Consider the following 25,250-nt stretch of genomic DNA (forward strand, 5'->3'; position numbering starts at 1 on the left):
TCAGGGAGGGCTCCCAGAGGAGGCAAAGCTTAGTCTGGATTTGAAGAACAAATAAAAGGTGGGCAGACACAGGGGGAAGAAAGGGCATCCAAGGTAACTGGATGTGTAAAGGTCAGGGGGCCCGAGTCAGCCCAGTTCCTTCTGAGAATCTTGGCTATTCCAGGATGTCAGGAGCCATGGTCACTGGCTGGGAATGGGGTAGGCGGGGGAAGACCAGGCTGGGTCTGTCGGCCACGTGGCAAAGTCTGAGTGTCCTTCTGTGGGGAATGGAGAACCATGAAGGACTTCAGAGCAAGAAAGAAACACAACCCTGTTTCTATTCTGAAGGTCGTTCTGGCAGTGGGGAGACAGGAAAGGGAGGCCTGGGAGATGAGACTTGCTAAGGGGGGGCAGGGGTGGGGGTAGACCTCGGGCCAGGGTCCACTTGAGAGGTGTAGTGGGGGGTGCCTCGGTGAGTATCTGGGTCCAGGAGCTCAGGTGGGAAGAGAGAAGAATCCAGAATGCCCATGGCCACATTTCAGAGATGCTCCGAACCTAGCATGTTCTTAAGCAGCAAACAGCCAATCTCCCAGGAAAGTTGTATTCCACCCGCAGTCATGAAACTCTCGGAACATTCAGTTATGAGCGCCGAGAGGGACCCTCAGAGACACTATGTGGGACGTAAGGTTATGCGGGCAGGGAAACTGGGCCTCAGAGATGCCAGGGGTCTGGGAGCAGCAGGACCAGCCTAAGACCAAAACCTCCAACCGCCTTGCCTGCCCTCTCCCCTTCCTGGCTGTTTTGGCCTGGTAAGCCCTAAAACCTGCCAGAGTCATCTGAGGGGGTGTCTGGAACTGAGGCTTTTAGGAACCCCATTTTTTCCCAAAGGACAAACGATTCCAATTACCCAACTGTATTTAACTGGCAGGTCTGAGACTCCTCTCTCCATAACCCCATCCAGCTTCCACATGGCGGGGCTTCCCTCTGGGCTGGCTGTAGTTACAGGAGAGGACAGACCCAGTCGGATCTCCGTGTGCACAGCACTGCACCAACAGGGCATGGGTGCCGCGTGTGACGGGTGCCTGCCTGGGCTATGATTCACCTCCTGGGAGCCTCGGAGCCCGCAGAGGGGGAGGGGAGATTTCAGGAAGGTTCCAACGGCTGCAGACAGAGGCTGCGGATTCCGAACAGAGTGCCCGCTTCTCTCCAGTCACCAGACAGACTGTCAGCAGGATGCTCCTCATATACCAGAGGCTGAAGAATTTGTTCCCACACAGGTGTGCACACGTGTTCCCCGGACACACACACACACACACACACACACACACACAGTGACTCTTCCCAGCAAGAATCAATTATTCTTGGGGCGCCTGGGTGGTTCAGTCGGTTAAGTATCCGACTTCGACTCAGGACATGATCTCACGGTTTGTGGGTTCAAGCCCCACATCGGGCTCTGTGCTGACAGCTCGGAGCCTGGAGCCTGCTTTGGATTCTGTGTCTCCCTCTCTCTCTCTCTCTCTGCCCATCCCCTGCTCACACTCTCTCTCTTTCTCTCTCAAAAATAATAAATATGCATTAAGAATTTTTTTAAAAAGCATCAGCAGGAAACACAGTTGGGCTCTTTTCCACAGAACGAAACAGGACGGCAGGCAAGCCCATCTGACTTGCAGTGACACAGGCAGATTCGCTAATTCATCTGTGACTTCTTCCTTCCTCTCTCCTTTCCTTCCTTCCCACGGTCTGCCTGCCTGAACGCACCTGTGCCTCAGTTTCCCCAACTACAAAACACAAAACAGTGCCTCTCTCGTGTATCACGAGGGTTGAACGAGAGCACATGTGCAAAGTGCTTGACACACTGTAGCTCAGTGAGCTCGATTTTCACCATTATTGTTATTAACGTCCCTCTTGTCACATCTGTTCCCTTCTAGGGACACACACGCACACATACACACACACACACACACACACACCCCAGATCGTGAATGATTTCGGCCAGATCCTGCTGTGAGGGATTCCCTGCTCACAAAGTCAAACACGGAGAATGCAGCAGGTAGGAATCTGCCTTCAACACGGACTTCAGTGCACGGATGGGGATTGCCAAGGCAGCGAGCGGGAACACTGATGTCAAACTGCCCAGAAGCTTCGTGCCAGCCTGGGCAGAGCAAGGCAGCTATGGATATATTCCCTGCAAGGGAATGGGGTTATGAAAGCAAAGAGGAGGAGACCCATCATCATCTCTCGGGTTGACAGAGGGCCCTGGGAGGGACGGCTGCTCACTGAACACCAGCGGCACCCCGGGCACCAGGCACCGGGAGACTAAAGCCGTCTTCCTTCCAGAGGCACTTGATGGGGGAGTGGGGACCGGGGACAGGGAGGAAGAGGAGTGGGGGAAGCGTGTGGCACTAAGCGGGCCACCCCGGCAGGTGACTGCAGCTGGAACCCACTGGGAACCGCCAGGAATTGGGTCAAACGTGGACCTTGGAATGAGGGGCACTAAAGCCGGGCTGTTTCTTCCCCCAAGACACTGCCTGAGGGCCAAATCACTCTGGGACACATTTCACCTGCTGTGCGAGCAGCCAGGGCCGTCTTCTACCTATTCTAGAAACGTCCCTTGAGCACGAACACGCAGATGCTAGCATCTCTGGTGGACGGGGGCACCCTGACTCAGCAGCGTCCCAGGAGAGTGTCGCCCGGACAGCTCCTGTGAAGCGCCTGGTTCTGACCCCTCCCAGCCCCCAGCGGAGGATGCAGACCAGCTCCGGAGCCACCCAAGGAGGGGGTGCCTGGCCCCCTTGCACCTGGCGGGGCTGGCGGCCTGGATGTGGAGGAGACTCCCCTGAGATCGTCACTCAGAGAGTGCTTTGCCGGGTGCGGGCCACAGGGAGGAGCACACCCCACTCCCACGCTCGTGGCTCTCAGGAGGGTGGGAAGCCCACTCAGCCGTTGCCACGTCCCCTGTGCACCCCGTCAGGCGGGGACAGCCTGGGAAGGGGCGCTGCAGGGGGATTTCTGCTGCCGGGGGCACACTATCTCCTATCACCCCCTCACGGATTTAAAAACTCTGGCTCTCTCTCTCACTCCGAATGCACTGATCTCTCCATTCCTTCGCTCGCCTGACCCATCATTCACTTACTCGTCCCCCAACTCGTTCGTTCTGATGCATTATTTAGGGGCTCCCATAGGGTCACCACTGACTCCCAGATGGAAACGGGATGGCTGCTCACGGCTGGACAGCCTGCAGGAGGGGGCTGCCACCTGCCCAGCTTGTGTGATTCCTTCCATTAAGCTTCGGCGGAGAGGTCGGCGAGGCCAGCCCTGCGTCAAGGAGGACCGCGCTCAGGGCCAGCTCAGGGCGGCACGGCGAGCCGGCGGTCTCTCTCTTACCTGTGATTTCCTTGCTGTCGCCATTGGTGTGCCTAAATCGGTCTCCTTGCACACGGACGCTGGGGCACAGCACGTCTGAGAAAAGCAAGAGAAGACAAGAGCTGGATGAGCAAATGCCACCCACAGTCACTCTGGGGAAGGTGACAGCACCCGGAGCCCCCAGCTCCCGGCGTGGAGGATGGCCAGTGCCCGGGGCACACGCGGGGGCAGCGCACACGGCTGACAGGTTCACGCCCGCGTGTGCTTGCGGAGCACCTATTCTGTAAATACCATGCCCTGTACTGGGGGTGAATCACAAACAAGGAGGGTCCCTACCCTGAAGGAACTCAGTCCCCCATTAGAGGGAGTCAGACACCAAAAGTGACATGACCAACACAGTGTAATAAGTGACAGGACGGGCGTAGTTGCTGGGGGATCTGGGACACAGGTCTGACACCTCACCAGGCTTGGGGAGGTCAGGAAAGCTCTTCTGGAAACGGTGGTTCTCGAGGCTTCCTTAACGGAACAGTTAAGACCTAGCCAGACAGACGAAAGCCCAAGAGCGGCACCAGCAGAGGGAACATTTATAAAGGCTTGAACACACACATACAGATTCCAAGTCAGCGGTACCCATAGAGCAGGAAACGTGTGCTGGGGGCCCACCGGCAAGGTGTCGCCTGATGCTACCCCGAGGAGCCTCAGGTCCCATTCTAACAGAAGAAAACTGCTCAACTGTCCGAAGGCAATAGAGTAAGTCTTACAGAGGAAAATAAAAGCAAAACTTCATTATAGGATATTACGTTAATGTCTCATATTAAGGTCTTCATGATTCTTCACTTAAAAAAACTGGAAGAGACAGAAACTCAGTTGCCCCAAAAATCTCAGAAAGAGCACCAACTTAGCGTTTTAAAAAATTTTTTTAATGTTTATTTTTTTTTTGAGACAGAGACAGAGACAGAGCACGAGAGGGGGAGAGGCAGAAAGAGAGGGAGACACAGAATTGGAAGCAGGCTCCTGGCTCCGAGCTGTCGGCACAGAGCCCGACGCGGGGCTCGAACCCATGAACCGCAAGATTGTGACCTGAGCCAAAGTCGGATGCTCAACCGACTGAGCCACCCAGGTGCCCCCCAACTTAGAATTTTAAAGTCCTTGATTCAAGTGCCAGGCTCCTGACCAACTGGCACAGTGTGTTGGATAAGTCCCTTAACTTCTGTCTCCGTGCAAGTGTTTCTGACGGGGAGAGCTTATAAATCACGCACTGAGCACGGGGCTGCCTGGAGGGCTGGGCCACCTCAAGCTCGTCACAGGACTGGCATGAGGGAGGGTGGCCGTCAAATTCAGCACCTCAGGAATCTTGCTTTCCTTCGCCTAGACTCTGCCCTCTCCATGTCACTATTATAACCTCCCCTCATTAGACGTTCCCCCATCTGTTCTATGTGCAATGACCTCTTTTCATATTCAGGGCACACGTGCTTCAGCGCAGGGCCGCTCTGGGGCCCCTTTTACCATCAGCAGCCAAGGGAAAGCACGAAATCGTCCCCGATTTGGGTGGAGGTATTTTTCATGTTTATCTTACAAGGCACCGCGAGGTCCGACGAGCCACATGGAAGGGGTTATTTTGGAAACAGCACCAAGCTGTCTGTCTAGGACCAAATACAAGAGAGGATCCAGGCCCCGTGCAATATTTAGACGGCTCCGCCCAGGACGGCGGCAGCTGTGGGGTGACCATCAGTTGCCTGGAAGGCTGCCAGTGAGACGGGCTGCGGGTCATGCGTCACTGCGAATACACTGACTCAGAAGGTTCTATCCTTGATTATGAGCAAGTCTCTGGAGACTGATGGCTGGAGCTCAGGGCAGGCAGGGCCACTGAGCCTTGTCTCTGAAAATATCCCGAGGTTGTGACCTGATTCCCAAACCCAGATGTGCAAGGACAGTCCAAGGACCATGAGCACAGGTAAGACGGAGGCTCTTTTCAAAGACATTAGAACTTTTGCCCAAACCGCTTTAAGGACTCGTTCCCCAAACCACCTGCCAATCCCCTTTTGGGGCCATCTCTAACGCTTATACATTTGAGAGGATCAAGGGGCAATTTATAGCCGACTTAGTACGTCAGGACAAATGGTTCCCAAATTACCCCCTCCAGCCAGGCTTTGCAGGGATGCTGGGGCCTCTGGGTTCACCTGCTTGGCAGGAACACAGGGTCAGCATCCAAAGTCCCTCTCAGCCTATAACTGTATCTGTTTGGCCAAGATATTTCCACACTTTGCATAATGATCTATTTATTTCCACATCAACTCATTTACTTCAACTAAAATATCTGAGGTCCCGAAACGTTCCGGGCACAGAGCTAGTTCTAGGGACCCACAAATGGGATAAAAGACAAGTTACCATCCCTGCCCTCAGGGCACTCATGGGCTGACTGTGGTGACTGGGGACAGAGTGACACAAAGTGTCAGAGCTGCCCGAGTTCGTGATGGCTGGAAATGACCAGTGACAGCTAAGCCGAGAAGTCACTACTGGATGGCCTTCCAGGCACGGGCTCCGTCGTGATGCTGCAGAGAAGTGAGAAATGTCCCAGACCCAGGCTCCTGCCATGGAGGGCTGACAGACCCTGTCACCCGTGCTACCTGTTCCCTAAAAGAATACCGCCTTCACTCCAAACGGCACTTTTCAGCCCAAGGAGAAGAGCTGTGGCTGGCTGGCAGCCAGTCTTAGCCAACAGAGGTTATTCTGTCCTCCACCTTTTTAGCTTCCCTTGCTGCTAGGGACACACACGTGACCCAGGTCTGGACGAGAAAATAAGTAACTGAAGTTTGCTGTGGTTGGCAGAGGGGTGGTCTCTCAAAAAGCCTTTGCTTTTCCTGATAAAACGGGACAGATAGGGAGATGCACTTGGCAAGGTGACTCTCCCTCCTCCTTAGATGGCGGGACATAATGTCTGCAGGACTTCCAAGGACAACTGAGGAGACAGGGACTTCCAACAGCAGCAATCCAAGGCTGGGTGAAGAGGGTAAGAAAAACACACTTCCATTTGAGCCACAGGAGCGGTTTTTTTTTTTTTTTTTTTTTTTTTTTTTTTTGTAGTTGAGCGCATCCCAAACCTGCACACATTCCCTTTTTTTGGGAGTGGCAAAGATTTGCCAGGCTCCAGGATTTGGAAGCTGCCTCTCTTTCCAGATGCCCAAGGACAACTCAAGAGGATGGTAAGAACGGGTACATTACTTTCCTGGTAAAGGAGCCACAGACAGACTGGATTATCTTCACTATCCCAGTAAATATGGGTGTACCTGGAAATCATTCAGTATCAACCTGAGAAGCCGTTCTGGAATTGAGGATGGGGTAAGTCCTCAGGGTCCAACATGTGTACTTAGTTCTTGGTTACTTGGTCAATTTTCCTTTTTGAAAGAGCAAGAATATGACTGATCACAAAGACCTTCTCCCTGGGAGCTGATTTATGGTCATTCTTCCTTGGTCTTTGGGTAGGTAGAATATTCTAGACTTCTGGAGAGGAAAAAGATCTCTCTGCCCACAGAACCACTTCTATTTCCCCCAGAAGCTTTCAAGAGAGGCCAGCTGCTGATTGACCAGAGCTGCTCTTCCAGAGGGAAAAAACCAGGAATTCACTGTAGTTTGTGTGGAAAAACACATCGGCTGTCCTCAGTTTACCACATGGCAGAAGGGGAAAGTCTGCTCGCACAGGATGCCCTTCTGCTTTGCGCTGACACGTCCACACTTCCGTCTAGAGAACACACAGCCATGCCATCCCCAGGCTCTCAGCCAAGAGTGTCTTCGTCTGGGAAAAGAGAGGGCCGGCAACTATTGACTGCCTACTGTGTGCCAATCTCCCAGCTGGAGATTTTACCCCCAACAAACACTCTAGGGGATGGATTTTTCCCCCCATCACACAGATTATAAAACAGAGGCTAAAAGGTTAAGGAACTCCCCAGGATGAGAGGAGAACCCGGATGTGAAATAAAGGTCAATCTACGCCTAGAATCTAGGGAGCAGAGCCCGAGGTCTCGGTGAGCAACAGACAGGAAGACTTCAACTCACCCAGCACTTCGCAGTGACCACTACGGAGTCCAGCCAGCCCCAGAAGAGGTGCTGGCATTCCGAGAGGGCAGGGGAGAGGCAGAGGAGGAAGGAGGTGAATCAGGTACCAGCAGGCACACAGAACAGCTCCCTCGCTGCTCCGAGGCCAGCCAGGAAGTCACCCTCACTCTAGAGAGCCAGCCGACACTGCACCAGGCTCCAGGGCCCGGGACAACGTGAGTAGCAACTATGACAGCAATGCCAGTGGCTCCCGGGGACGGAGGACCCACACGTCCAGCATGGCACTGGGCGTGCAGACTGTTTCCGCTCTGCTGGGGGCAGCAGGGTCTCCGTGATCAGCAGATGGTCACGTGTAGAGGCTGCTGGGCACCAGACACCGTCCTGAGCATGTTGAACACATTAACACAGTGAATCCACTTCTCCCTTCAGCTTCAAGGGGCAAGTGCTAGTATCTACAGATGGGGAAAGAAAGGCCTAAGGAAGTTAGTAAATGGATGGTCCAAGGCCGCAGAGCCCGCTAACAATACAGGCGGCTCGATGAATCCAGCATCTGGCTCCCGACCACGCACCATGCAGTCTTTCCAAAAGTCACCTGCTTAAGTCACCCAGCTGACGGGGACCCAAGTTCGTCCGTCTCCAAAGCCTGCACAGACAGACGGCCGGCTGCTACCTCTGGAGGCAGCACCTTCCACTCACGAAGGGCCCTGACTTGTTGTAGACGGGCCTCCTTACCCTGCACCTATAGGATCCAGGTGCTGGCTAAATTCTGCCCGCGCACCTGTTCGCTTGTGACCCTTTACAGCAGGCTCCGAGCTGGGTACTGGGGACCCCAGAGTGGACAGACAGCAAGATGGCTACCAACCCCAAACAGGGGCCCCTTCTTCTCACAGAAGCTACTTAGATGCTGTAGCCTGTGAGCTCCCACTCTCCAGTCCTGTGCAGCAGACGCCCCACAAATCCCCAGCAGTTCCATCATCCAGACAGGCCGCGGGAGTGGAGGGAGTAGGTCCTGCGGGAGTCGTGAGCACGTAAGCTGGGATCACAGCTCCCGCAGGCAGGGTTGTGTGCTGGCTGCTGACTGAGGCGTCCCGTCTGGCACCAATCAGTGCTGCTCATCAAGCCCATCTTGCAGATGAGAGAACTGAGGCTAGGAGTGCCGAGACGACCCACTTCAATCAGGCAGCTCGTTTGCAGAAAGAGGGTTCAACTTGGTGTGACGCCAGCACCCTCTCGCTGGCTCCCACAGACACACATATTGGGGCGTCAGGAAGGGCACAGGATATTTAGGCCGTGGTTACCTCCGGGAGGCAGAACTTGGGAGTGATTCTTTGTCTCCTCTTTGTATCTTTGTATTTTCAAATTTGCTTTAAAGATTTGAATGTGATTTACTAGTGCAGTCTTTTCAGGTTTTTGTTACTATTATTTTGATCTTTTTAAGGTTTGTTTATTTTTGAGAGAGAGAGCATGAGCGGGGAGGGACAGAGAGTGAGGGGGAGGGGCAGAGGGTCTGAAGCATACACTCGGCACTCACAGCGGAGAGCCCAAGGTGGGGCTCGAACTCACAAACTGTGAGATCATGACCTGAGCCAAAGGCAGACACTCAACCAACTAAGCCACCCAGGCGTCCAATTACTATTATTTTTTAAAAGCGGGTCTCAGCCGGGCCCTGGGACACTGCTGCTGGCCAGCAGGAGGCTCTGGGGGAGGGGAGGCAGGAGGGCTGGTGGCTGTAAGCACCGTTTGCAGAAGTGAGCCTGGGAGGCCTGGAGGCCTGCTGGGCCTGCACCAGCTGACCTGTCAGCCTCGGCCCGGGAGAACGCGAGGCCGCCTCCGCTCTCCCAGCCCCAGCCCGTGCTCGCTCTCTGCAGTAAGGTGAGGCTGAAACAGGGCCATAGGGAGACCGTGCTCTCCACTGCTGATGGGGAACGTGGCCTGGAGTCTGCAGACCTCACCTCTCTGACGTCAGCTGCCCCTCGTGCATGCTCCCAGATCTGGAAATAGGGATGTAAGTGTGGGGGGCGTCTCCCCATCAGAGGTAATCCTGCAGCTTAAATGGGATAGTGAGTGGGAACTTCTTGGCATGGAGCCTGGCACCTAATGAGTGCTCGTTCATTCATTCATTCATTCATTCATTCAGCCAATACATTTTTGCCAAGGGCCTGGCACATACCTCCCAGCGTGAGGAGTGAGTGCAAACACGTGCCCTGGCCTCTCGGTGGTTACGTGCCTAGTGGAGGAAGCAGAAGCCCAACAGAGACAGACAGAAGCCAGCGGGCCATCAGCTATGCTCCGTGCTGTGGAGGAAATATGTAGGGGATATGTCCAGGCGCTGGCTGTGGGGGCCAGGGTGCACGTTGGATACGCTGGTCTGGGAAGTCCTCTGGGCCGGGTGACATCTGGGTTGAGAGCTAAGAAGGGCACAAGCCAGCCACAGCAAGAGCAAACAGGCAGCAGGCAGCAGCAAGGGGCACAGAGCCCTGAGGAGGAAGGGGCTTGGATTGCCCTGGGGTGGGGAGGGGGACCAAGCCCTGCGCTGAGTGGTTCGAGGAGACAGGAAGGTAGGAAGACGCCAGCTCAGGAAAGCCTGGGGACCCAAGGCAGGGCTTGCAATTCAGGCCAATGAAGAGATGTCTGCAGAGTTAAGAGTGGGCGACTGAGTCCAGGTAGTAGGTGATGTAGTTAGCATAAGAGTGTGGCTGCCCAAGAAGGGTGGGATTTCAGAGGTCCCTGGTTTCCTGGGAACTCCCTTCCCTCGGGAGTGCCCATGGGCTGGACACCAGCAGGTGTCAGCACAGGCCCCGAGGACCTCCTCTAGTTGGGGGCAGGAGATGCGGTGCCATGGGAACTCGGAAGGGCACCAGAGCCCTCGGCCAGCACCCAGGTGCCACATGGGTCCTGGCCACTTTGGCCCAGCAGGCTCAGCTGGCATCTGAGAGGCACCAAACCTAAGTGCGAACTTTCTTTCCTTCATCCCACGTTTAATGAATGCCTACTATGTACCTGGCCCGGAGCTGCTCCGGGGTATAATGGGCCCAATGACAAATGTGCTGTCCTCAGGGAGGCGCTGGCCAGTGGACAAGATGGAAATCGGCCAAATAAGGCACTGACATCTCCAGCAGGTGATGAGAGCCAGCGGGAAGCTGTAAGGCGAGGCCAGGATGAACACAGCGGGCCCCAAGCTGGTTGGAGGGTCGGGGACGCCTCCACTGAGACTTGAAGGGTGAGCTGGAGGAAAGCAGGTCAAAGCAGCAGGAGAGTGACCCACTGTGAGCTCACAAGACTCAGCGACTCGTCCCCAGGTCACAGAGCTCAGCATCAGGGATGCAAAATCCAAATCCAGGTCTGTCTGACCCCCACTACCCCCATCTTTGGGCCACGGCAGGCTGCGGACCATCGTGGGTCAAGTGATCTGTCTGTCCAACAAGGGCTCTGGGGACCCTCAAGAAGCCCTTAAATGAGCAGAATCCGTGAGATGCTCCCAGGACAGGTGGGGGCAGGGATCAGCAATGTGGGGTCTGTGGCCAGCGGTGGGCAGGGGCTCACTCAGACACTCGTGTTCTCCTGGGACGCTAACCATTAGGGAGTAGAGCAGGACATGAATCAATGATTCCCGAGTGTCCACCACGGCAGGGACATGATCACTGCCTGGATGCCAGGGAGGCCACAGGGAACAGAAAGGGCAAAAGTCCGTGCCCTCCTGAAGCCCACCATCCAGCAGATTTCACTTAAGTCTCTCCACAGCCTTCCGGTGGGTTGGCTTCTCCCAGTTTGCAGCTGGCACTGGGGCTCACTCACAGAGGCTCCCCGGTCTGTCTAAGTCACCTTGCGGTGAGTGGCAGAGACAGGAGGCAGACCTGGGCCTGGCTGAAATGCACACCCCATGCAATCTGCCCAGCGCACCCCAAAGTCTGGCAGGGGAAGACGCACAAGGCAGGAAAGGTCAGCGGCTGAGCTGGGCTGCCAGGGGAAATGGAGAGACTTCTAGAACCAGTATTCTCACAGCACAACGCCAGCAGCCAGAACTGAGGATCAGGAAGGGGCCTACAGGATGCCCCTGCGGTCCAGGACTCTGGTCTTACAGGGAGGAATCTGATGCCAGCAAATGCCCCCCGGTGCCACCCCACCCGAACCTCCCTCCACCACACAGGGTGCACGGCCACAGCCCCCCTCCCATCCCTCAAAGGTCCTCTGAGGCCAAACCCAGGAAATGCCAGCAGCCGGGAAGTGTGTTCTACGGGAAAGCTGGTCCTGAGGATGACGCATCTGGCTTCTAACGCTGAACTTTTCTTCCCAAAGCTTTGCCTTCTGACTTTGATGCAAAACCTCTGACCCAAAGTCGCTGCCTGGGGGCAATTTTGTCCGTCCCACCCACCCGAGAGAACACCTCCTTACGCTTCCTCGTGGCTGTCTCTGTACTGTTGGCTCCTTTGCAGGGAGTGAGCGGCTGCCTTAGTGCACGGCACCCTCTGTCTTTACAGCCTCCGAGGCTAGTTTTCTCGATCCCAGAAATGGGTCCACGCTCTGGATGCTCACCCTTCAGGGTCCCCAGGGGGATTCGTGAGCCAGTACAGGAAGCAGCCAGCTCAGCACTCAGCCCACCACCGTCTCCACCAAGCGGCGATCTACCTTTCCCTCCTGCCCATTCTCACCGTGCGACCTGGTTCTGGAGGTACCGTCACCCATGCCCAGTCTGCTGACAGTCACCCACAACTCTGGGGTCCCGCGAGACCCGAGGAGGAGGGGCACCCCAAGGGCTGCCTCACAAGGTGCAGATCCTACATGACAGGCTGCTGTACAGACCACAGATAAGGAAACAGAGCCTCCTCCTTCCCTCCAGGGATTCTGAGCAGACAGAAACATAAAAACAAAGGAGCAGAAAGATGCAAACGTATCACGTGAATCCAGGGGGGTTCTCACAAGATATTTCACTCTGCCCCAAGGAGAGGAGACAAGAGTCCCCGTAGGAAAGGGGAGGAGGTAAGAGACAGGGCGTGAAGAAGGCCCGGGTTCTGGCAGCAGAGTTGACCCTAAGTCACTCCGTGGCCGGGACACAGCACCTCCCCATGCGGTCCCGGGAAAGCACAGGGCAGGCGGAATGAGCCCCAAATGCCTCCCCACAGGGACATTCTGTGGTTCTCAGCAGAGATGGGCAAACAGGATAAGGTGCGATTTCTTTTTCTCTAGTTACAGCCACATTCCCTCCATTAGCATGTGGCCTGGGATCAGACCCATCTGAGTCCAGGCTCAGGGTCATGTCCCCACAATCAGAGCATGTGACCCAGGCAATCCCCAGGGAAGGGCAGGGTATCCTGGTTCAGTCCTCTACCTTGCCAGGCACCGAACACCTTATGGGAGCAGACAGCAAGGCCGGGACCCATTTACTGGGTCCTGGGGGCAGAAGGGGACCTGGCCGGCCCAGCTGCTCATTTGCTTCTGGCCTCTCCCCCAAGCACTGGTGGAGGTGGGTTCTGAGAATGGCCACTGGCTTCATTCCTGCGGCGGGGGGAGAGCTTTGGTGAGGCTGGTGGGAAATCACAGCCAGATGTCCAGGAGGAACCGCTGGGCGGCCTTTCCACCTCCCCCTGGACTAATGCAGCTGGCCAAGGCAGAGCTGTAACTAGAGATGAGCTGAGGCCGGAGGACACGGTGGGGCCCCTGCCCACGTGCCCTCCTTCCGTCCAGGGCACCCGCTGGGGCTGCACGTCCCATCACAGACTGCCACCGCCCCTAGGGGTCTGCAGCCGGAGGGGCCAGCCTGGGGTGGCATGTGGAGGGGTCACCTGCCTCTGTGCTCCTCCACAGCTGTGGTTCTCCCCCACCCACAGCCCGGGCTCTGCTGCACCTGCCCCCCCACACCTGGAGAACGAAGCTGACGGGGCTTCAGGGGCTGCCATTCCTTCTCCGCGTAGCTGACCACGAACCAGCTGCCCAGTCCCTCCAGCCTCTGGCTTCTCACGAGACCATTACTATGTGCTGGGCTCACCGTTCAACTCTCTACCCACACTTCCTCGTTTCCAGCCAATCCCTCCACCCACCCACTCCCGCCCCTAAACCCTCTTCTTGGGGAACACCGCCCCATATGCCCATTTCCTTCAGCATAATGCCCTCAAGGCCCATCCACGTTGTTGCAAAGGTAGGATTCCCTCAGTTTCTTATACTCCATTGTACGTCTACACTACCACCTTTTACCCCTCCATCCACACGTGGATGCGGACAGTTACGTTGTCTCCACGTCTTGGCTTCTGTAAATGATGGTGCAACGAACATGAGGGTGCAGGTATCCTTTCCAGGAGGCAATTTCACTTCCTTTGGATACATTTCCAGAGCTGGGATTGGTGGATCATAGGGTAGTTCTATTTGTAATGTTCTGAGGAACACTGTTTTCCAAGTGTCTACACCAATTCACATTCCCACCAACAGCACACAAAGGTTCCCTTTCTCCTCCTCCTCACCAGCACGTGTTATTTCGAATCTTTTCAACAGCCCTTCTGACAAGTGTGAGGTGCTCTCTCATTGTGGTTTCCCTCATATTTTTTACATGCTAACGTTTTAATGTGTTGTTTTTTTTTTCCCCCTGAGATAGAAGGTCTGTGTGAACAGGGCTGTGCCTATCACGTGAAGCCCCACACCCCCATCACCTGCAGCCAGTTTCCAGCTCCCGGGAAGCACTTAATCAAGACTTCCAGAACTGATGGATAAAATGCTGTAGCAAAACGATCGGATGGGTTTCTCATTCCTATGTTTCAGATGAGTAACTGAGCCAGACAGCTCATGTGACTTCCGCAAGGGCATATGGGCAACAGAGAGCACCTGCTGTGTGCCAGGCGGCTCCCCTCTGGGCCAGGCAGCACCTACTGTGTGCCAGGCGGCACCCCTCTGGGCCAGGCAGCACCTACTGTGTGCCAGGCGGCTCCCCCTGGGCCAGGCAGCACCCCTCTGGGCCAGGCAGCACCTACTGTGTGCCAGGCGGCTCCCCTCCGGGCCAGGCAGCACCTACTGTGTGCCAGGCGGCTCCCCCTGGGCCAGGCAGCACCTACTGTGTGCCAGGCGGCTCCCTCTGGGCCAGGCAGCACCTACTGTGTGCCAGGCGGCTCCCTCTGGGCCAGGCAGCACCTACTGTGTGCCAGGCGGCTCCCCTCTGGGCCAGGCGCTACTCCAAGCATCCTCTGTACTTCGGTGTATTGAATCTTCACGGGAGCAGCTGTCTTATGATGGACAAGCCAAGTGCAAAGATTACACGACGAGTAACAAGATGATAAATAGCAAACACAGGACTTCAACTCTGAGCTTCCAGAAGGGGGGCAGGGAGGGAAGGAGGGAGAGAAAGAGAGAAAATTCTCTCTAGCCTAGAATTTTAACAGGCCCTCACTGCAAGGTTACTGGCTCCCTCTTTCTTTTCTTTTTTCCTCAATATTTATTTTATTTTTTTCCCTCAATTTTTAAAAACTGCAGTGTAGTTGGGGCACCTGTATGTCTCAGTCGGTTAAGCTTCTGACTCTTGATTTCAGCTCAGGTCGTGACCTCACAGTTCATGGGTTCGAGCCCTGAGTCAGGCTCTGTGCTGACAGCATGGAGCCTGCTTGGGATTCTCTCTCTCAAAATAAATAAATAAACTTAGAAAAACTGCAGTATAGTTGACATACAGTATCACATCAGTTTCAAGCATACAACATGGCGATTTGACATTTTTATACATCGCGACATGACCCCACTATAAACGTAGTTACCACCTGCTCACACAGTTATTACAACAACATGGACTATTTTCCCTACGCTGTACTTTTCATCCCCATCGCTTATTTACCTTACAACTGGAAGTTGAAACCTCTTCATCCCCCTTCACCAATCCCATTCCCCCCACGCCCTCCAGCAACCACCTGTCCGTTCTCTCCCCCACCTGTTCAAGCTCCTAGACCAGGGAGCCAAAGAAGCCCATGGGGACCCCGCTCACTCCCACCCTCCTGTTCACCATCTTCCGTTGTATATATCGCCTCTGTTGACAACAAATTACTTTATCCAAAAAAAATCTGGTTTTAGGTGCTTGAGGCCCTTTGTGGAGTCGAATCCACAAATGCCTCGTGGACCACAGTGCCTTAGACTCCCTTGGGCCAGGCCCTGTTGCCCACCTAGTGACAACAGAATGTGCCACACAGGCTGATCACCTGTGTGATGTCAGGATAATCCGTTGCTGAGCCAGAGTTCCCAGTCAGATGTTCCCAGTCACCCCTTCTAGAATGTGCACCAAGGTGTCGCTCTCATGCAAAGCAAGGAGGAAGGTGAGAAGCTGGCCTGAACGGATCCAGCCGGCCAGGGCCCCTCTCCCTCCTGATCCCAGCACAGGGACCTGGGCCTGATGTGAAACCATGAAGACTTCTGCGGCCCATTTTACCTCCAGGTTCCAGTGAGCAGAGAATTGCGTCAACGGGTGATTTTCGCGTCCAAGGACTAAATTTCTGCATCGAGGACACCAGGCGAGGAGGGTAGGAATGTGGGAATGGGCCCCAGGAGCTGGCTGCGTTCTCTGCCTCCTGTATGTTTACTCGCTAGTCTTGTGGCCTCTCTGCACGCTGGCTGATGCTCCTCTGAACCAGGGAACCTGGGGGCAGTGAGGACCGGCTCTACGCTCACTCAGGCCATACACTCGACAGACATTCACAGAATCTCTGCAATGTGCCTACGTGGGAGAGTTCTGCATGCTGGTTTCCAGATGAGAAAACTGAGGTTAAGTCCCCTGCCCAAATCCACACAACTGGTAAACAGCAGAGTAGCATGCATGCACATGCGTGTGCCCTGTGTCTTAGTGTGTGTGTGTGTCTGTGTGGGGGTGGGGGATAGGTGGTTGAACTCAAAGAAACCAGAGCCTATAATTAAAAGGACAAAGACAGACACGTTTTGCAGCAAAACAAGTCACCTAGAACCTGCTTTACCAGCAGATTTCCTTCCACTTTCCAGTTAAATGTGAACTTGTATCAGAAGCATTGCAATTACTCAGCCAACTCTTCTTGGAAAGCCCCTAGATGCTGTGTAACCCCCGGGTCCCACTTGCTCTCTGGCAAGTATGAAGTTCAGCTAGGACGAGGTCAGCTGCAGGATGTGAGAGGCTCTCAAAATTGCACTTTCTCCACGTATTTAATTATATGGATGCATATTCCTATACAGACATATATAGAGAGGCTGTGTGTATGCATATTTACATTTTGCAAGTAGTACTAATTTAGTTGTGGCCACTAGATTGTACCCCTGTATCAACTCTAAACTAAAACCACCGTGTGAAACACGTAGTCCAACCTCTGTGAGCTTCTAAAGCGCCTGGCACGACATGACCCCAGTAAATGAGATGGTCTTGCCCATGTGGGTGCTTACGTGGGACGGCACCAGGGACAAGGGGTGCTGTGGCTGGCACAAGGCCCTGTGGCAAGTCAGTGCCATGGGGAGGACACTGATTGGCATCTGACCCAGGGCCCTGTCCAGTCCAGTTGGGATGTGAATCCTTGTCTGAGGCCAGGGAAGGTAGGAGGCTTTCTTAAGGATCTTGGGTGACCCCTAAAAATGACAAACAGAGCAGGGATCCATAACGCAGCTGCACACGTGGGGGTAGCACGACCGTTGACTGTGCTAGAGGAGAGGGAGCCTCTAAGGGGAATCCCACTCACCCCATTCAACACCCAAGGAGGAAAATGAGGCCTCCATAAAATATCCTACTCAGGGTCACAGAAGACTTAGTGACAGTGACTTCGGATTCCCAGCCATCGTCTCAGAACACACTGTCAGGGGTCAGCAAACTTCTTCTGTAAAGGGCCAGAGTGCAAATAGCCTTTGTGGGTCATGCACTCTCTGTCACAACTGATCAGCTCGAGGTTGTGGTGGGAACACAGCCACAGACAATATGTGAACAGGCTGGCAAGCCATATTCCAGCAAAACTTAATTTGAAAAACTGGTGCCTGGGCAGATTTGCTCTGCGGGCTGTAGTCTTGCCTTCCTGAATGGGCCGGTGCCCATTACAGAGCTCAGGATCCATAAACTTCTAGATTCTGCTAGATTCCCTTCCTGTGACAGGGGGCTCAGATCCTGCCACGTCACCTTTGGGCACTCTGATGTTTGGCAAGTTCTATTTCATACAGGCTTTGCATAAAAATCGTGCAATAACCCCGTGATAATAAGAACCACAGTCAATGAGCTGCCAGATTGGTAAATATCATCTCAATTTTACACACGAGGAAATCAAGTGTCTGAGAGGTGATGCCCTTGCTGAGGGGTCCCCAGCTGGCAGGTGGCAGAGCTGGGATTCCACTCCAGTTCCCCTGCCTCAGATCAGGGTCTTGGCAATGCAGAAACTATGAGTCCCCTGCGTACAAGCTCCAAAGGGGCCTTTTAAGTGCATATTCCCCCTGCTCTAGGGAGTAGGTGGTACTATTACCATTTCCATCTAACAGGGAAAACTAAAGCTTAGGAAAGTAATCTGTCCAAACAGAAACCTGGACTTAACCCAGGCTTTTAGATCTGAGTCCCATCTGCTAAATGAGAAGACTATAAAGTCACATCTCCTAAAGGACAGAAGGCAGGATCCGAACCCAGGCCTTCCCTGAATTCTCGTCCTGGACTCCTGCCCTCCACCCAAAACGATGCTTTCTCACAGGGGCCATATTGCTTCCCAGGGGCAAACACTGCTTAAGGGAGGGGGTGAGCAAGTCAAAGAGATCCCATGGCTTGGGCCCACCCAAGCTCAAGCAGCATAAAGAGACTGTATTCAATCTCAGAGAAGGAGGCAATTGGGAGGAAAATGCAACATTTACACAGAGTCGTTTAGGGGACATAACAACAAAAAAAAGAAAGATTGAGAAACACCTCCCTAAGTGAAAGGTAATCAACTCAATCACCGTTCCAGAAAATAGTATATGTACACGTGCACATATACATAGATAAAATTTGTGTATGTGTTATATGTAAGTTATATATGTATACACAAATTTCACATGTACACACATACACACACGTGTATATGTGCATACACGTGTGTTTCCACACATGTACGCATATACATGCATGTGCATTTATGTACACGTATGTATGTACATGTGTGCATGCACGTGTATATACTTGCATGTATGTGTGCACATGTGTATGTGTACATGCATGTCTGCATGTATGTAAGTGCATATACATGCATATGTATATTTGTGCACGTATACGTGTGTGTATATACGTGTATGTGTGGATACATTTGTATTTATATATGTGCACACGCACATATACATATGCATATGAATATGTGTGCACATGTGTGTATACATGTTTGCATATATGTGAGTGCATATGCATGCATGTATATACTTGTGTGCATTCACATGTGCATATACTTGTATGTGTGTACACACATGTATTTGTATGTGAATACAGCTAATCGTGTGCACACATGTATGTGCATGTGTGTGCACATACATGTGTGCATATGTGTGTATGTGGGTATATCTGTGTGTGCGTGTGTGTGTATAGCAAAAGCAAAGTGCATAGCATGTGCTCAGGGCCACCACTGTGCCCAGTGCTTCCCATGTCCAATCCATGAGACCCCCACGACACTCCACAGCGTAGGAATGGTGCCAGCATCCTCTCTGTCCGGCCGGAACGAGGCTGGAAAGACGCTAGGTACCTGGTCTGACTTTTCAGAGGGCGGGGAGGCAGAGCTGGGCGTGACGAGCGCCAGCTCCAGCCAAGCGGAACTGCCCTGCCTGAGCACCCTCTTGGAGGAACCGCCTTCGGGCACACACATGCAGGCACATGCGGAGTCCAGCACGAGGGAGACAGTACTACACTATCGTGAGAAGCCAGGACCCAGAAATAACGTGAGTGGTGGTCCGTCCAGAGGGTGGGGGTGTGACAGCACACGCTCCCCCCTCCCCAGCACAGTGGGACACACTCCCTGGCTCTAAGGGGCTACGGGCAGAATGTCCAGTTTTGACACATGGGTCTTGATTTCAGGAAGAGACAGCAGTCAGGCGGGGGCACACACTGAACAGCTCCCAGGGACCCTTTCCAGGCACGGGCCTGGCTGGGCACAGCTGGGTACACTCGCCTTCCCGGATGTGTGCAAATTAAAAATAACTGAAGGCTGGCTTCAGTTTTCCATCATTTCCCATAATTTTCTTATGAAATGTCGCAGCTCATCATCAGAATTAGGCAGTCCGATTACAATTTCTAGGGAGTGACCCTGATCACAAGTTTTCCCAGGAGAAACTCCCCATGACCCGTAGGTAAAGGGCGGGCCCGGCCGGAATTGCTTCTTGAGGCTGATGTGGTCCCAAGGGCCAAGCCACAGACATCCACGTGGCGGCTCCAATCCCACAGCTGATGCTGCCACAGATTCCTCCCGGGCCTTCAGATCCATCTAGAGGACGAGCTGGGTCTTGCGGCCACACACATTCCCAGATGCCCGTGTGTGTGTGTTGGGGGAGGGGGATATACGTCTGTGTGTATATATGTGTGTGTGTGTGTGTTCTGTGTTTGTGTTGTATGCGTTGCGTGTATAGATGTGCATATGGTGTTTGTGTTGTGGACGTGTGATGTGTGTGCATGTGTGTGTGTTGGGGAAGGAGAATATATGTCTTTGTGTGTGTGTGTGTGTGTGTGGTGTGGTGTGTGTGTTGTATGTGGGGTGTACATAGGGTTTGTGCGTGCAAGTGTGTGTGTGTGGTGTTTGTGTTGTATGTGGTGTGTGTATAGATGTGCACGTGTCTGTGTGGTTTTTGTGTTGTGGACACGTGATGTGTGTGTGCATGTGTGGTGTGTGTGTTGTATGTGGTGTGTGCATAGGGTTTGCACGTGCAAGTGTGTGTGTGTGGTGTGTGCCTTGATGGTACCACCAGTCTCCGGGCAGGCAGAAGGATGTGGATGGAGGCAGGAGTGTGGTCAGAAGGAAGTGGTCACTGGGGTCAATGCCACCAGCAGGCTGTGCCTTCTTTGAGGACTACAACACTCAGGTCCAGAGGGAGACGAGGCCCAAAGAAATTCAGGCTGGATGTGTGACCCAGGCATGCCAACGGCTGACCCAATGCCCTTTTCTTGGGCATTACTACTGGTCATCAAGGGGACAGAGTATTCCGGGCTCTACTTCTGGCCACGGGAAGACTCGTGGCTGGACTCCTTCTACTGCACACACCTGGAAATGGTAAGCCAGGAAACGAAGCCTCCATTTCCACCTCCTGAAGTGGGGGGTAACAACCCCCCCCCTCCTCCAGCACGCAGACTGCACGCCTACCTACCCCAGCTGCCTCTGCCTGGAGCTCTTGGGCGTGGACTGATCCTTGCCATCCCAAGCTCAACTCAATTCTCTTCTCAAGGGGACTCCCTCTAGGAATGTCACTCTACATGCAGGATCACAGGTGTCTTATTCAAGGAGGAACCCTGCGCCTCAGAACAATGTCTGTGAGATAACAGGGGATCCGTTACAATGTGTCGGGAAAAAAATAACCCAATACTGTAGAGTCCTTAAAATATCCACAGTTGTCAGGTGGTGTCTTTAAAGGTCCATCCAGTCCATTCCTAACTATGTAACTAAGTTGTGTTGTTTACTGAAAATGCACCACAAAAAGAAAAAAGGACAAAACAAATTATCAAGTGAACCTAATAACTCACTTACAAGGCGATGGCCTGTTGATGAGCACAGTACAGAGCAAGGTGAGCCTTCGATGGCCACAGCGCCCACAGCGGGGCTAACCTGTGCCCCATCATGACAAAGGAGTGCATAAGGAGGCACTCATCCTGCACACAGGGAGCCAGGCTCGGGGGGACGGAACGAAAGCAGGGGCACCCACTGATTAAATGTAGAGCTGGAGTACAGATGCCAACATTTTTCCAGTGAGAGTCACAGGGGAACAATAAAATTAATCTCTCTGCCACACAAAACAAGTCAGTCTCCCTCTCTCTCCCCGCCTCTCCCCTCCCACCATATTGGTAACTATAATATCCAGGAGTCTGGACTCTCATTGGAACAGCAACACAGCTAAGCACAAACACACCAACAAGAGACAGACAGAGACAGGGTGACCACGTGTCCTATGACAATGCACCACAGAAACATGGGAAACCCACACTAGGGTCTCAGCCTGGGAGCTAAGAGACAGGACCCAGGAAAGAGGCTCCTGCTCATGGGAGAGGGGAGAGAGGACCACCACCGAGTGTCCCCAAAATAGAAGGAGGAGGAGGGTCCAGCTGTGGCCAGCTGGCATTCCACAGGCTCACTCACGCCACCCGATAAGCTATATAAAGGTTGTTTTGTGGCCACGACAGAGCCCGGGGTGGAGAAAGCTCTTAATTACAGCCAGTGCTCTGGGGTTGGGCCCTGTCCGCAGCCTCCGCCCCACACACTGCAGGAAACCAGGCTGAGATTGAGTCCCCTGGGAACCCGGTCAGGCCGCAGAGGCAGGAGCAGATGCCACGACACGGAGGCACCTCCCTGCATGAGCCCAAGGCCGGGGGGGGACAGTGAGCCACATACTGTTAGCTTTACTCGTTTGCTCAGCAAACAGCCACTGGTCCCCATGTGAGCCAGGCCTGCAGCAGGAACCAGCACCGTTCAGCATCAGAAATCCAAAGGATCACAGAGGGGCGGCCTGGCAGGCCTGACTCATGGCGGTGGACATGGTCACATCTCCCTGTGACCCCCTGGCAAGCCATGCAGGCCCCTGTGCCTCAGTGCTGCCCACAGCATAGGGAGAGCCAGGAGATCTGTGCTGGGAATTTGGGGAGACATTAATGACATGGCAATTTAAAGATGCTCCCTGAACACCACAACTTCCTGGAAAGGACTCGGGACCTGGGTCAGACAGAACTGGGGGTAAACTCCCAGATCTCCTCCTTGCCTGCCGGGCCACCCTGGGGAGTGACTCTGACCTAGTCATCACGGACACTCAGGGGCAGTCACAGTGCAAGCCAGCACTGGGTGTGTGTGGCACACGTGAACTCTGACGGTGGATGTGAGCACAGGGTTAAGTCGTAAACACATTAGAACAAATAAATTAGCAGCGCGAAGTATCCTATTTGCAGCCGTGACCTAGGTGGCAGGATAGCAGGCTGGAATTCGAATGCAGCTCTTAGCAGAGTGTTGAACAAAGGCATCTCGAGATCCTGAGAAAAACAGGCCAGGTCCATAGGTGGCCAGGGACACTTGGGACAGAGAAGCTTCTGCAACCACCACCCCAGAGATGTTCTGTCCGTCTCAGGTCCCCTCCTGTTCCCACACTGCCCCCTCCTCGGCTCACCTGGTCCCTCTCAGCTGCGCTTCCAGACCAGACCAGCCACGGCTCACAGACCCCAACCTGTGCTGCCTTAGGGCTGCAGACACTGGCCCCTCACCCCATGTGCACGACCTAAGGTTCATCTTCCCCTCTGAAGGGCAGCCCCGGGGAGCCTGCTGTCCCTCAGAGCCACCCTGCCTCCCATCTGTGGCCAAGCTGGAGGGAAAATGGGTTCTGGATGCAGTTGGACCTCAGTCCATCAACAGCAGCAGCATCAGCGTCTGGTGCTCAGGGAACAACAGATACCCTGGCTCCATTCATTCACCTCCGGTGGCGTTGAGTCTGTCCCACTCGACGAAGCTGGGTGGCATCGTTGGCATGATTTAGCCCATCCCAGCCAGCCCGCCTTTTCCAGACCTTCATCAGCCTTCAAAATCTAACCGTTTGTCTCCGCTCACCAAAATACGGGTGAGTTCAATATTTCAGTTCTTTTTGGGAATGATATCGGGTTTGCCGAATATTCTTATTCTTTGCATTTGGAAGAGGGCAGTACTTCTAACATGCATATCACAACAGCAAACACAGAACTAACCGCCAGTCTCCACCCTTAGGTCTAGGCGGCTCCTTCCACTTCCCGGGCTCTGTTCCGGGCACTCGGAAACCACAAGGAACAGAGTTTGCCCTCGTCAAGCTTATTCTTGTGTGTGAAGACAGACCCCGGGCAGATAAACTACCAGACACGTGAAATTGCACGTGGTAACAGTGTCCACACTCCATCGTGTAATTAGCCGCCACTTTCCTGCCGTCTCAAGGAGACAAAAGGTCCCCAAGGACAAAAAAGAATGTCCAATCCATCACCGCATCCTGGCCCTTGGCATGTCCCCCAAAGGAGGAATCACTCAGCATGTGGTTGCCGAATGAATGAATGAGTAGGTCGGATCCAACTGAATGATCACTACACCAAAAACCCCACGCCGTTAGTCTGCGAATTTCCAGATCATCAGTGCAAAGCCCCTATTCAGAACAGCTCCTATTTGAGTTCCAAAGTCACCCAAAGGCAACTCCTCTGTGCCCAGGGACTTCTGGTCATTTGGATTTTGTGATGCTCCTGGATTTAATCTTACTCAATGCGGTTCGGTATCTTCCTGTTAGCTATCTTATTTTATTTTGCTTTGTTTCTAACTGAAGCAATTGTAAGGGGATTTTGTTTCATTCATCACCAGAATAGACTAGGCCCTAGTCAGCTTACATCTGTATTTACAAAAGCAGATTCCCTCCAGACAGCTGAACATAACTTAAATCTTCCGTCTGTTCAGGCATTTGGAGGACCCCGGCCACTGTGAGTTTTCTGAGCGTTGTCATGGGGAATATGTGGTGTCCCCGGCTGGCCAGCATCAGTGTCCACTTCTCTTGGTCACAGGGCCCCGGTTTCCCCGCATGGGTCACACATCCTCCCTTGAGGGGGGTGGGGATGGAAACTAGGACACGGTCATGTAGTTCAGGCCCCAGTCAGCCTCCTTCCACTCTGGAGCTACAGTTTTGGTCTGGGGAGAGTCTCAGGCCCACACTTCTCTGTCAGACCAAATCCAGGCACCCTGGGCCCCAGTCTTGTCTGTCCTGGGGCTGGAGTCTCACATGGCCCTAAGATTCTCCACAGGTAGCCCCATGTGCCCCCCCACACACCTGTTCTCCCCTCCTTCCCTACTATGTCGCCATCACCTGGGCCCCTTGCTGGCTGCTGTCAGACAGGCTCAGGCCAGGGGAGGAGGGGAGACGAGGGGAGGGACAGAGGGCGGGTGGGGGCTTCCTTCCTGCTCCCTCTAGGCCATAGCTGAGGCATCAGGTGCCTTGCCTGAGGGGACTTTGGCTCCTGTCACACGGCCTCCTCCCCCCACGGGGGTCTGGACACACCTCCGCCCTTGCCATCAGCCAGCTTCCCTCGCTGCCCATTCTCAGGGCCTCAGTATCCCTCACCGACCCCACCCCTCTTCAGTGAGCCATCCGTGCCAGGACCCAGATACGAAAGGCTGCCAAGGACGGGGTTAGGCCAAGAAAGAACCTAGAAACGGCAGGAGCTGAGCGAGGCCTGGGCTCATCACTCAAGCCCGCCTGACCTCTGGCCTTTCTGTCGTGTGTGAGGTCAATCTGCTTTATTCCCCAAGCCCATTAGAGTGGGGTCCTCTACTGCCTGTGAGCGGAACGCTGTCCTCGACTCAGAACCGAGGTCAGCGATGGCGCAACCTGAGTCCCGGGGCCTGGTGGGGGGTGGCCAGCGCGTGGGGGCTGAAGCCGCGGATTCCATCCCCAGCCCTGCTTTAACTGGGGAGCACAGCTCAGTGACTTGGCCTCTCTGGGGCTGTCCTCGCCATTCCTAGAACCAACCCCCAGGCATGGAAGTTCTTCAGAATCTACATTCTGCTTGGCCCAACTCGAGAACCAGTCTGGACCGAGGCCGGCAGGAAGACACAATGCCAGTGGGCAAGGTCTAGAGGAGCACCCATGAGCCACCACGTGGGACTTTGGCCTCCCGACTGGGCCTGACTCTCGTCAGCTCAGAGGTCAGTCCTGAGCCCTGGCCCTACCACACTGCCTCTCCTGCCTCCCTGCTCTTTCCCATCCTGACT

General features: G+C 54.1%; 1 protein-coding gene across 1 annotated transcript in view; it reads right to left on the reverse strand.

The window, feature by feature from the left end:
• COL22A1 (collagen type XXII alpha 1 chain) overlaps positions 1-25,250 on the reverse strand; it is a 235,627-nt gene that overhangs the window by 207,827 nt on the left and 2,550 nt on the right. The window contains exon 2 of the mRNA XM_047841976.1: positions 3,364-3,438. Within this exon, the coding sequence (XP_047697932.1) occupies positions 3,364-3,438 (75 nt within the window). The remainder of the gene's footprint in view (positions 1-3,363; positions 3,439-25,250) is intronic.

The sequence above is a fragment of the Prionailurus viverrinus genome, chromosome F2 (genome assembly GCF_022837055.1).
Source record: "Prionailurus viverrinus isolate Anna chromosome F2, UM_Priviv_1.0, whole genome shotgun sequence".
NCBI lineage: Eukaryota > Metazoa > Chordata > Mammalia > Carnivora > Felidae > Prionailurus > Prionailurus viverrinus.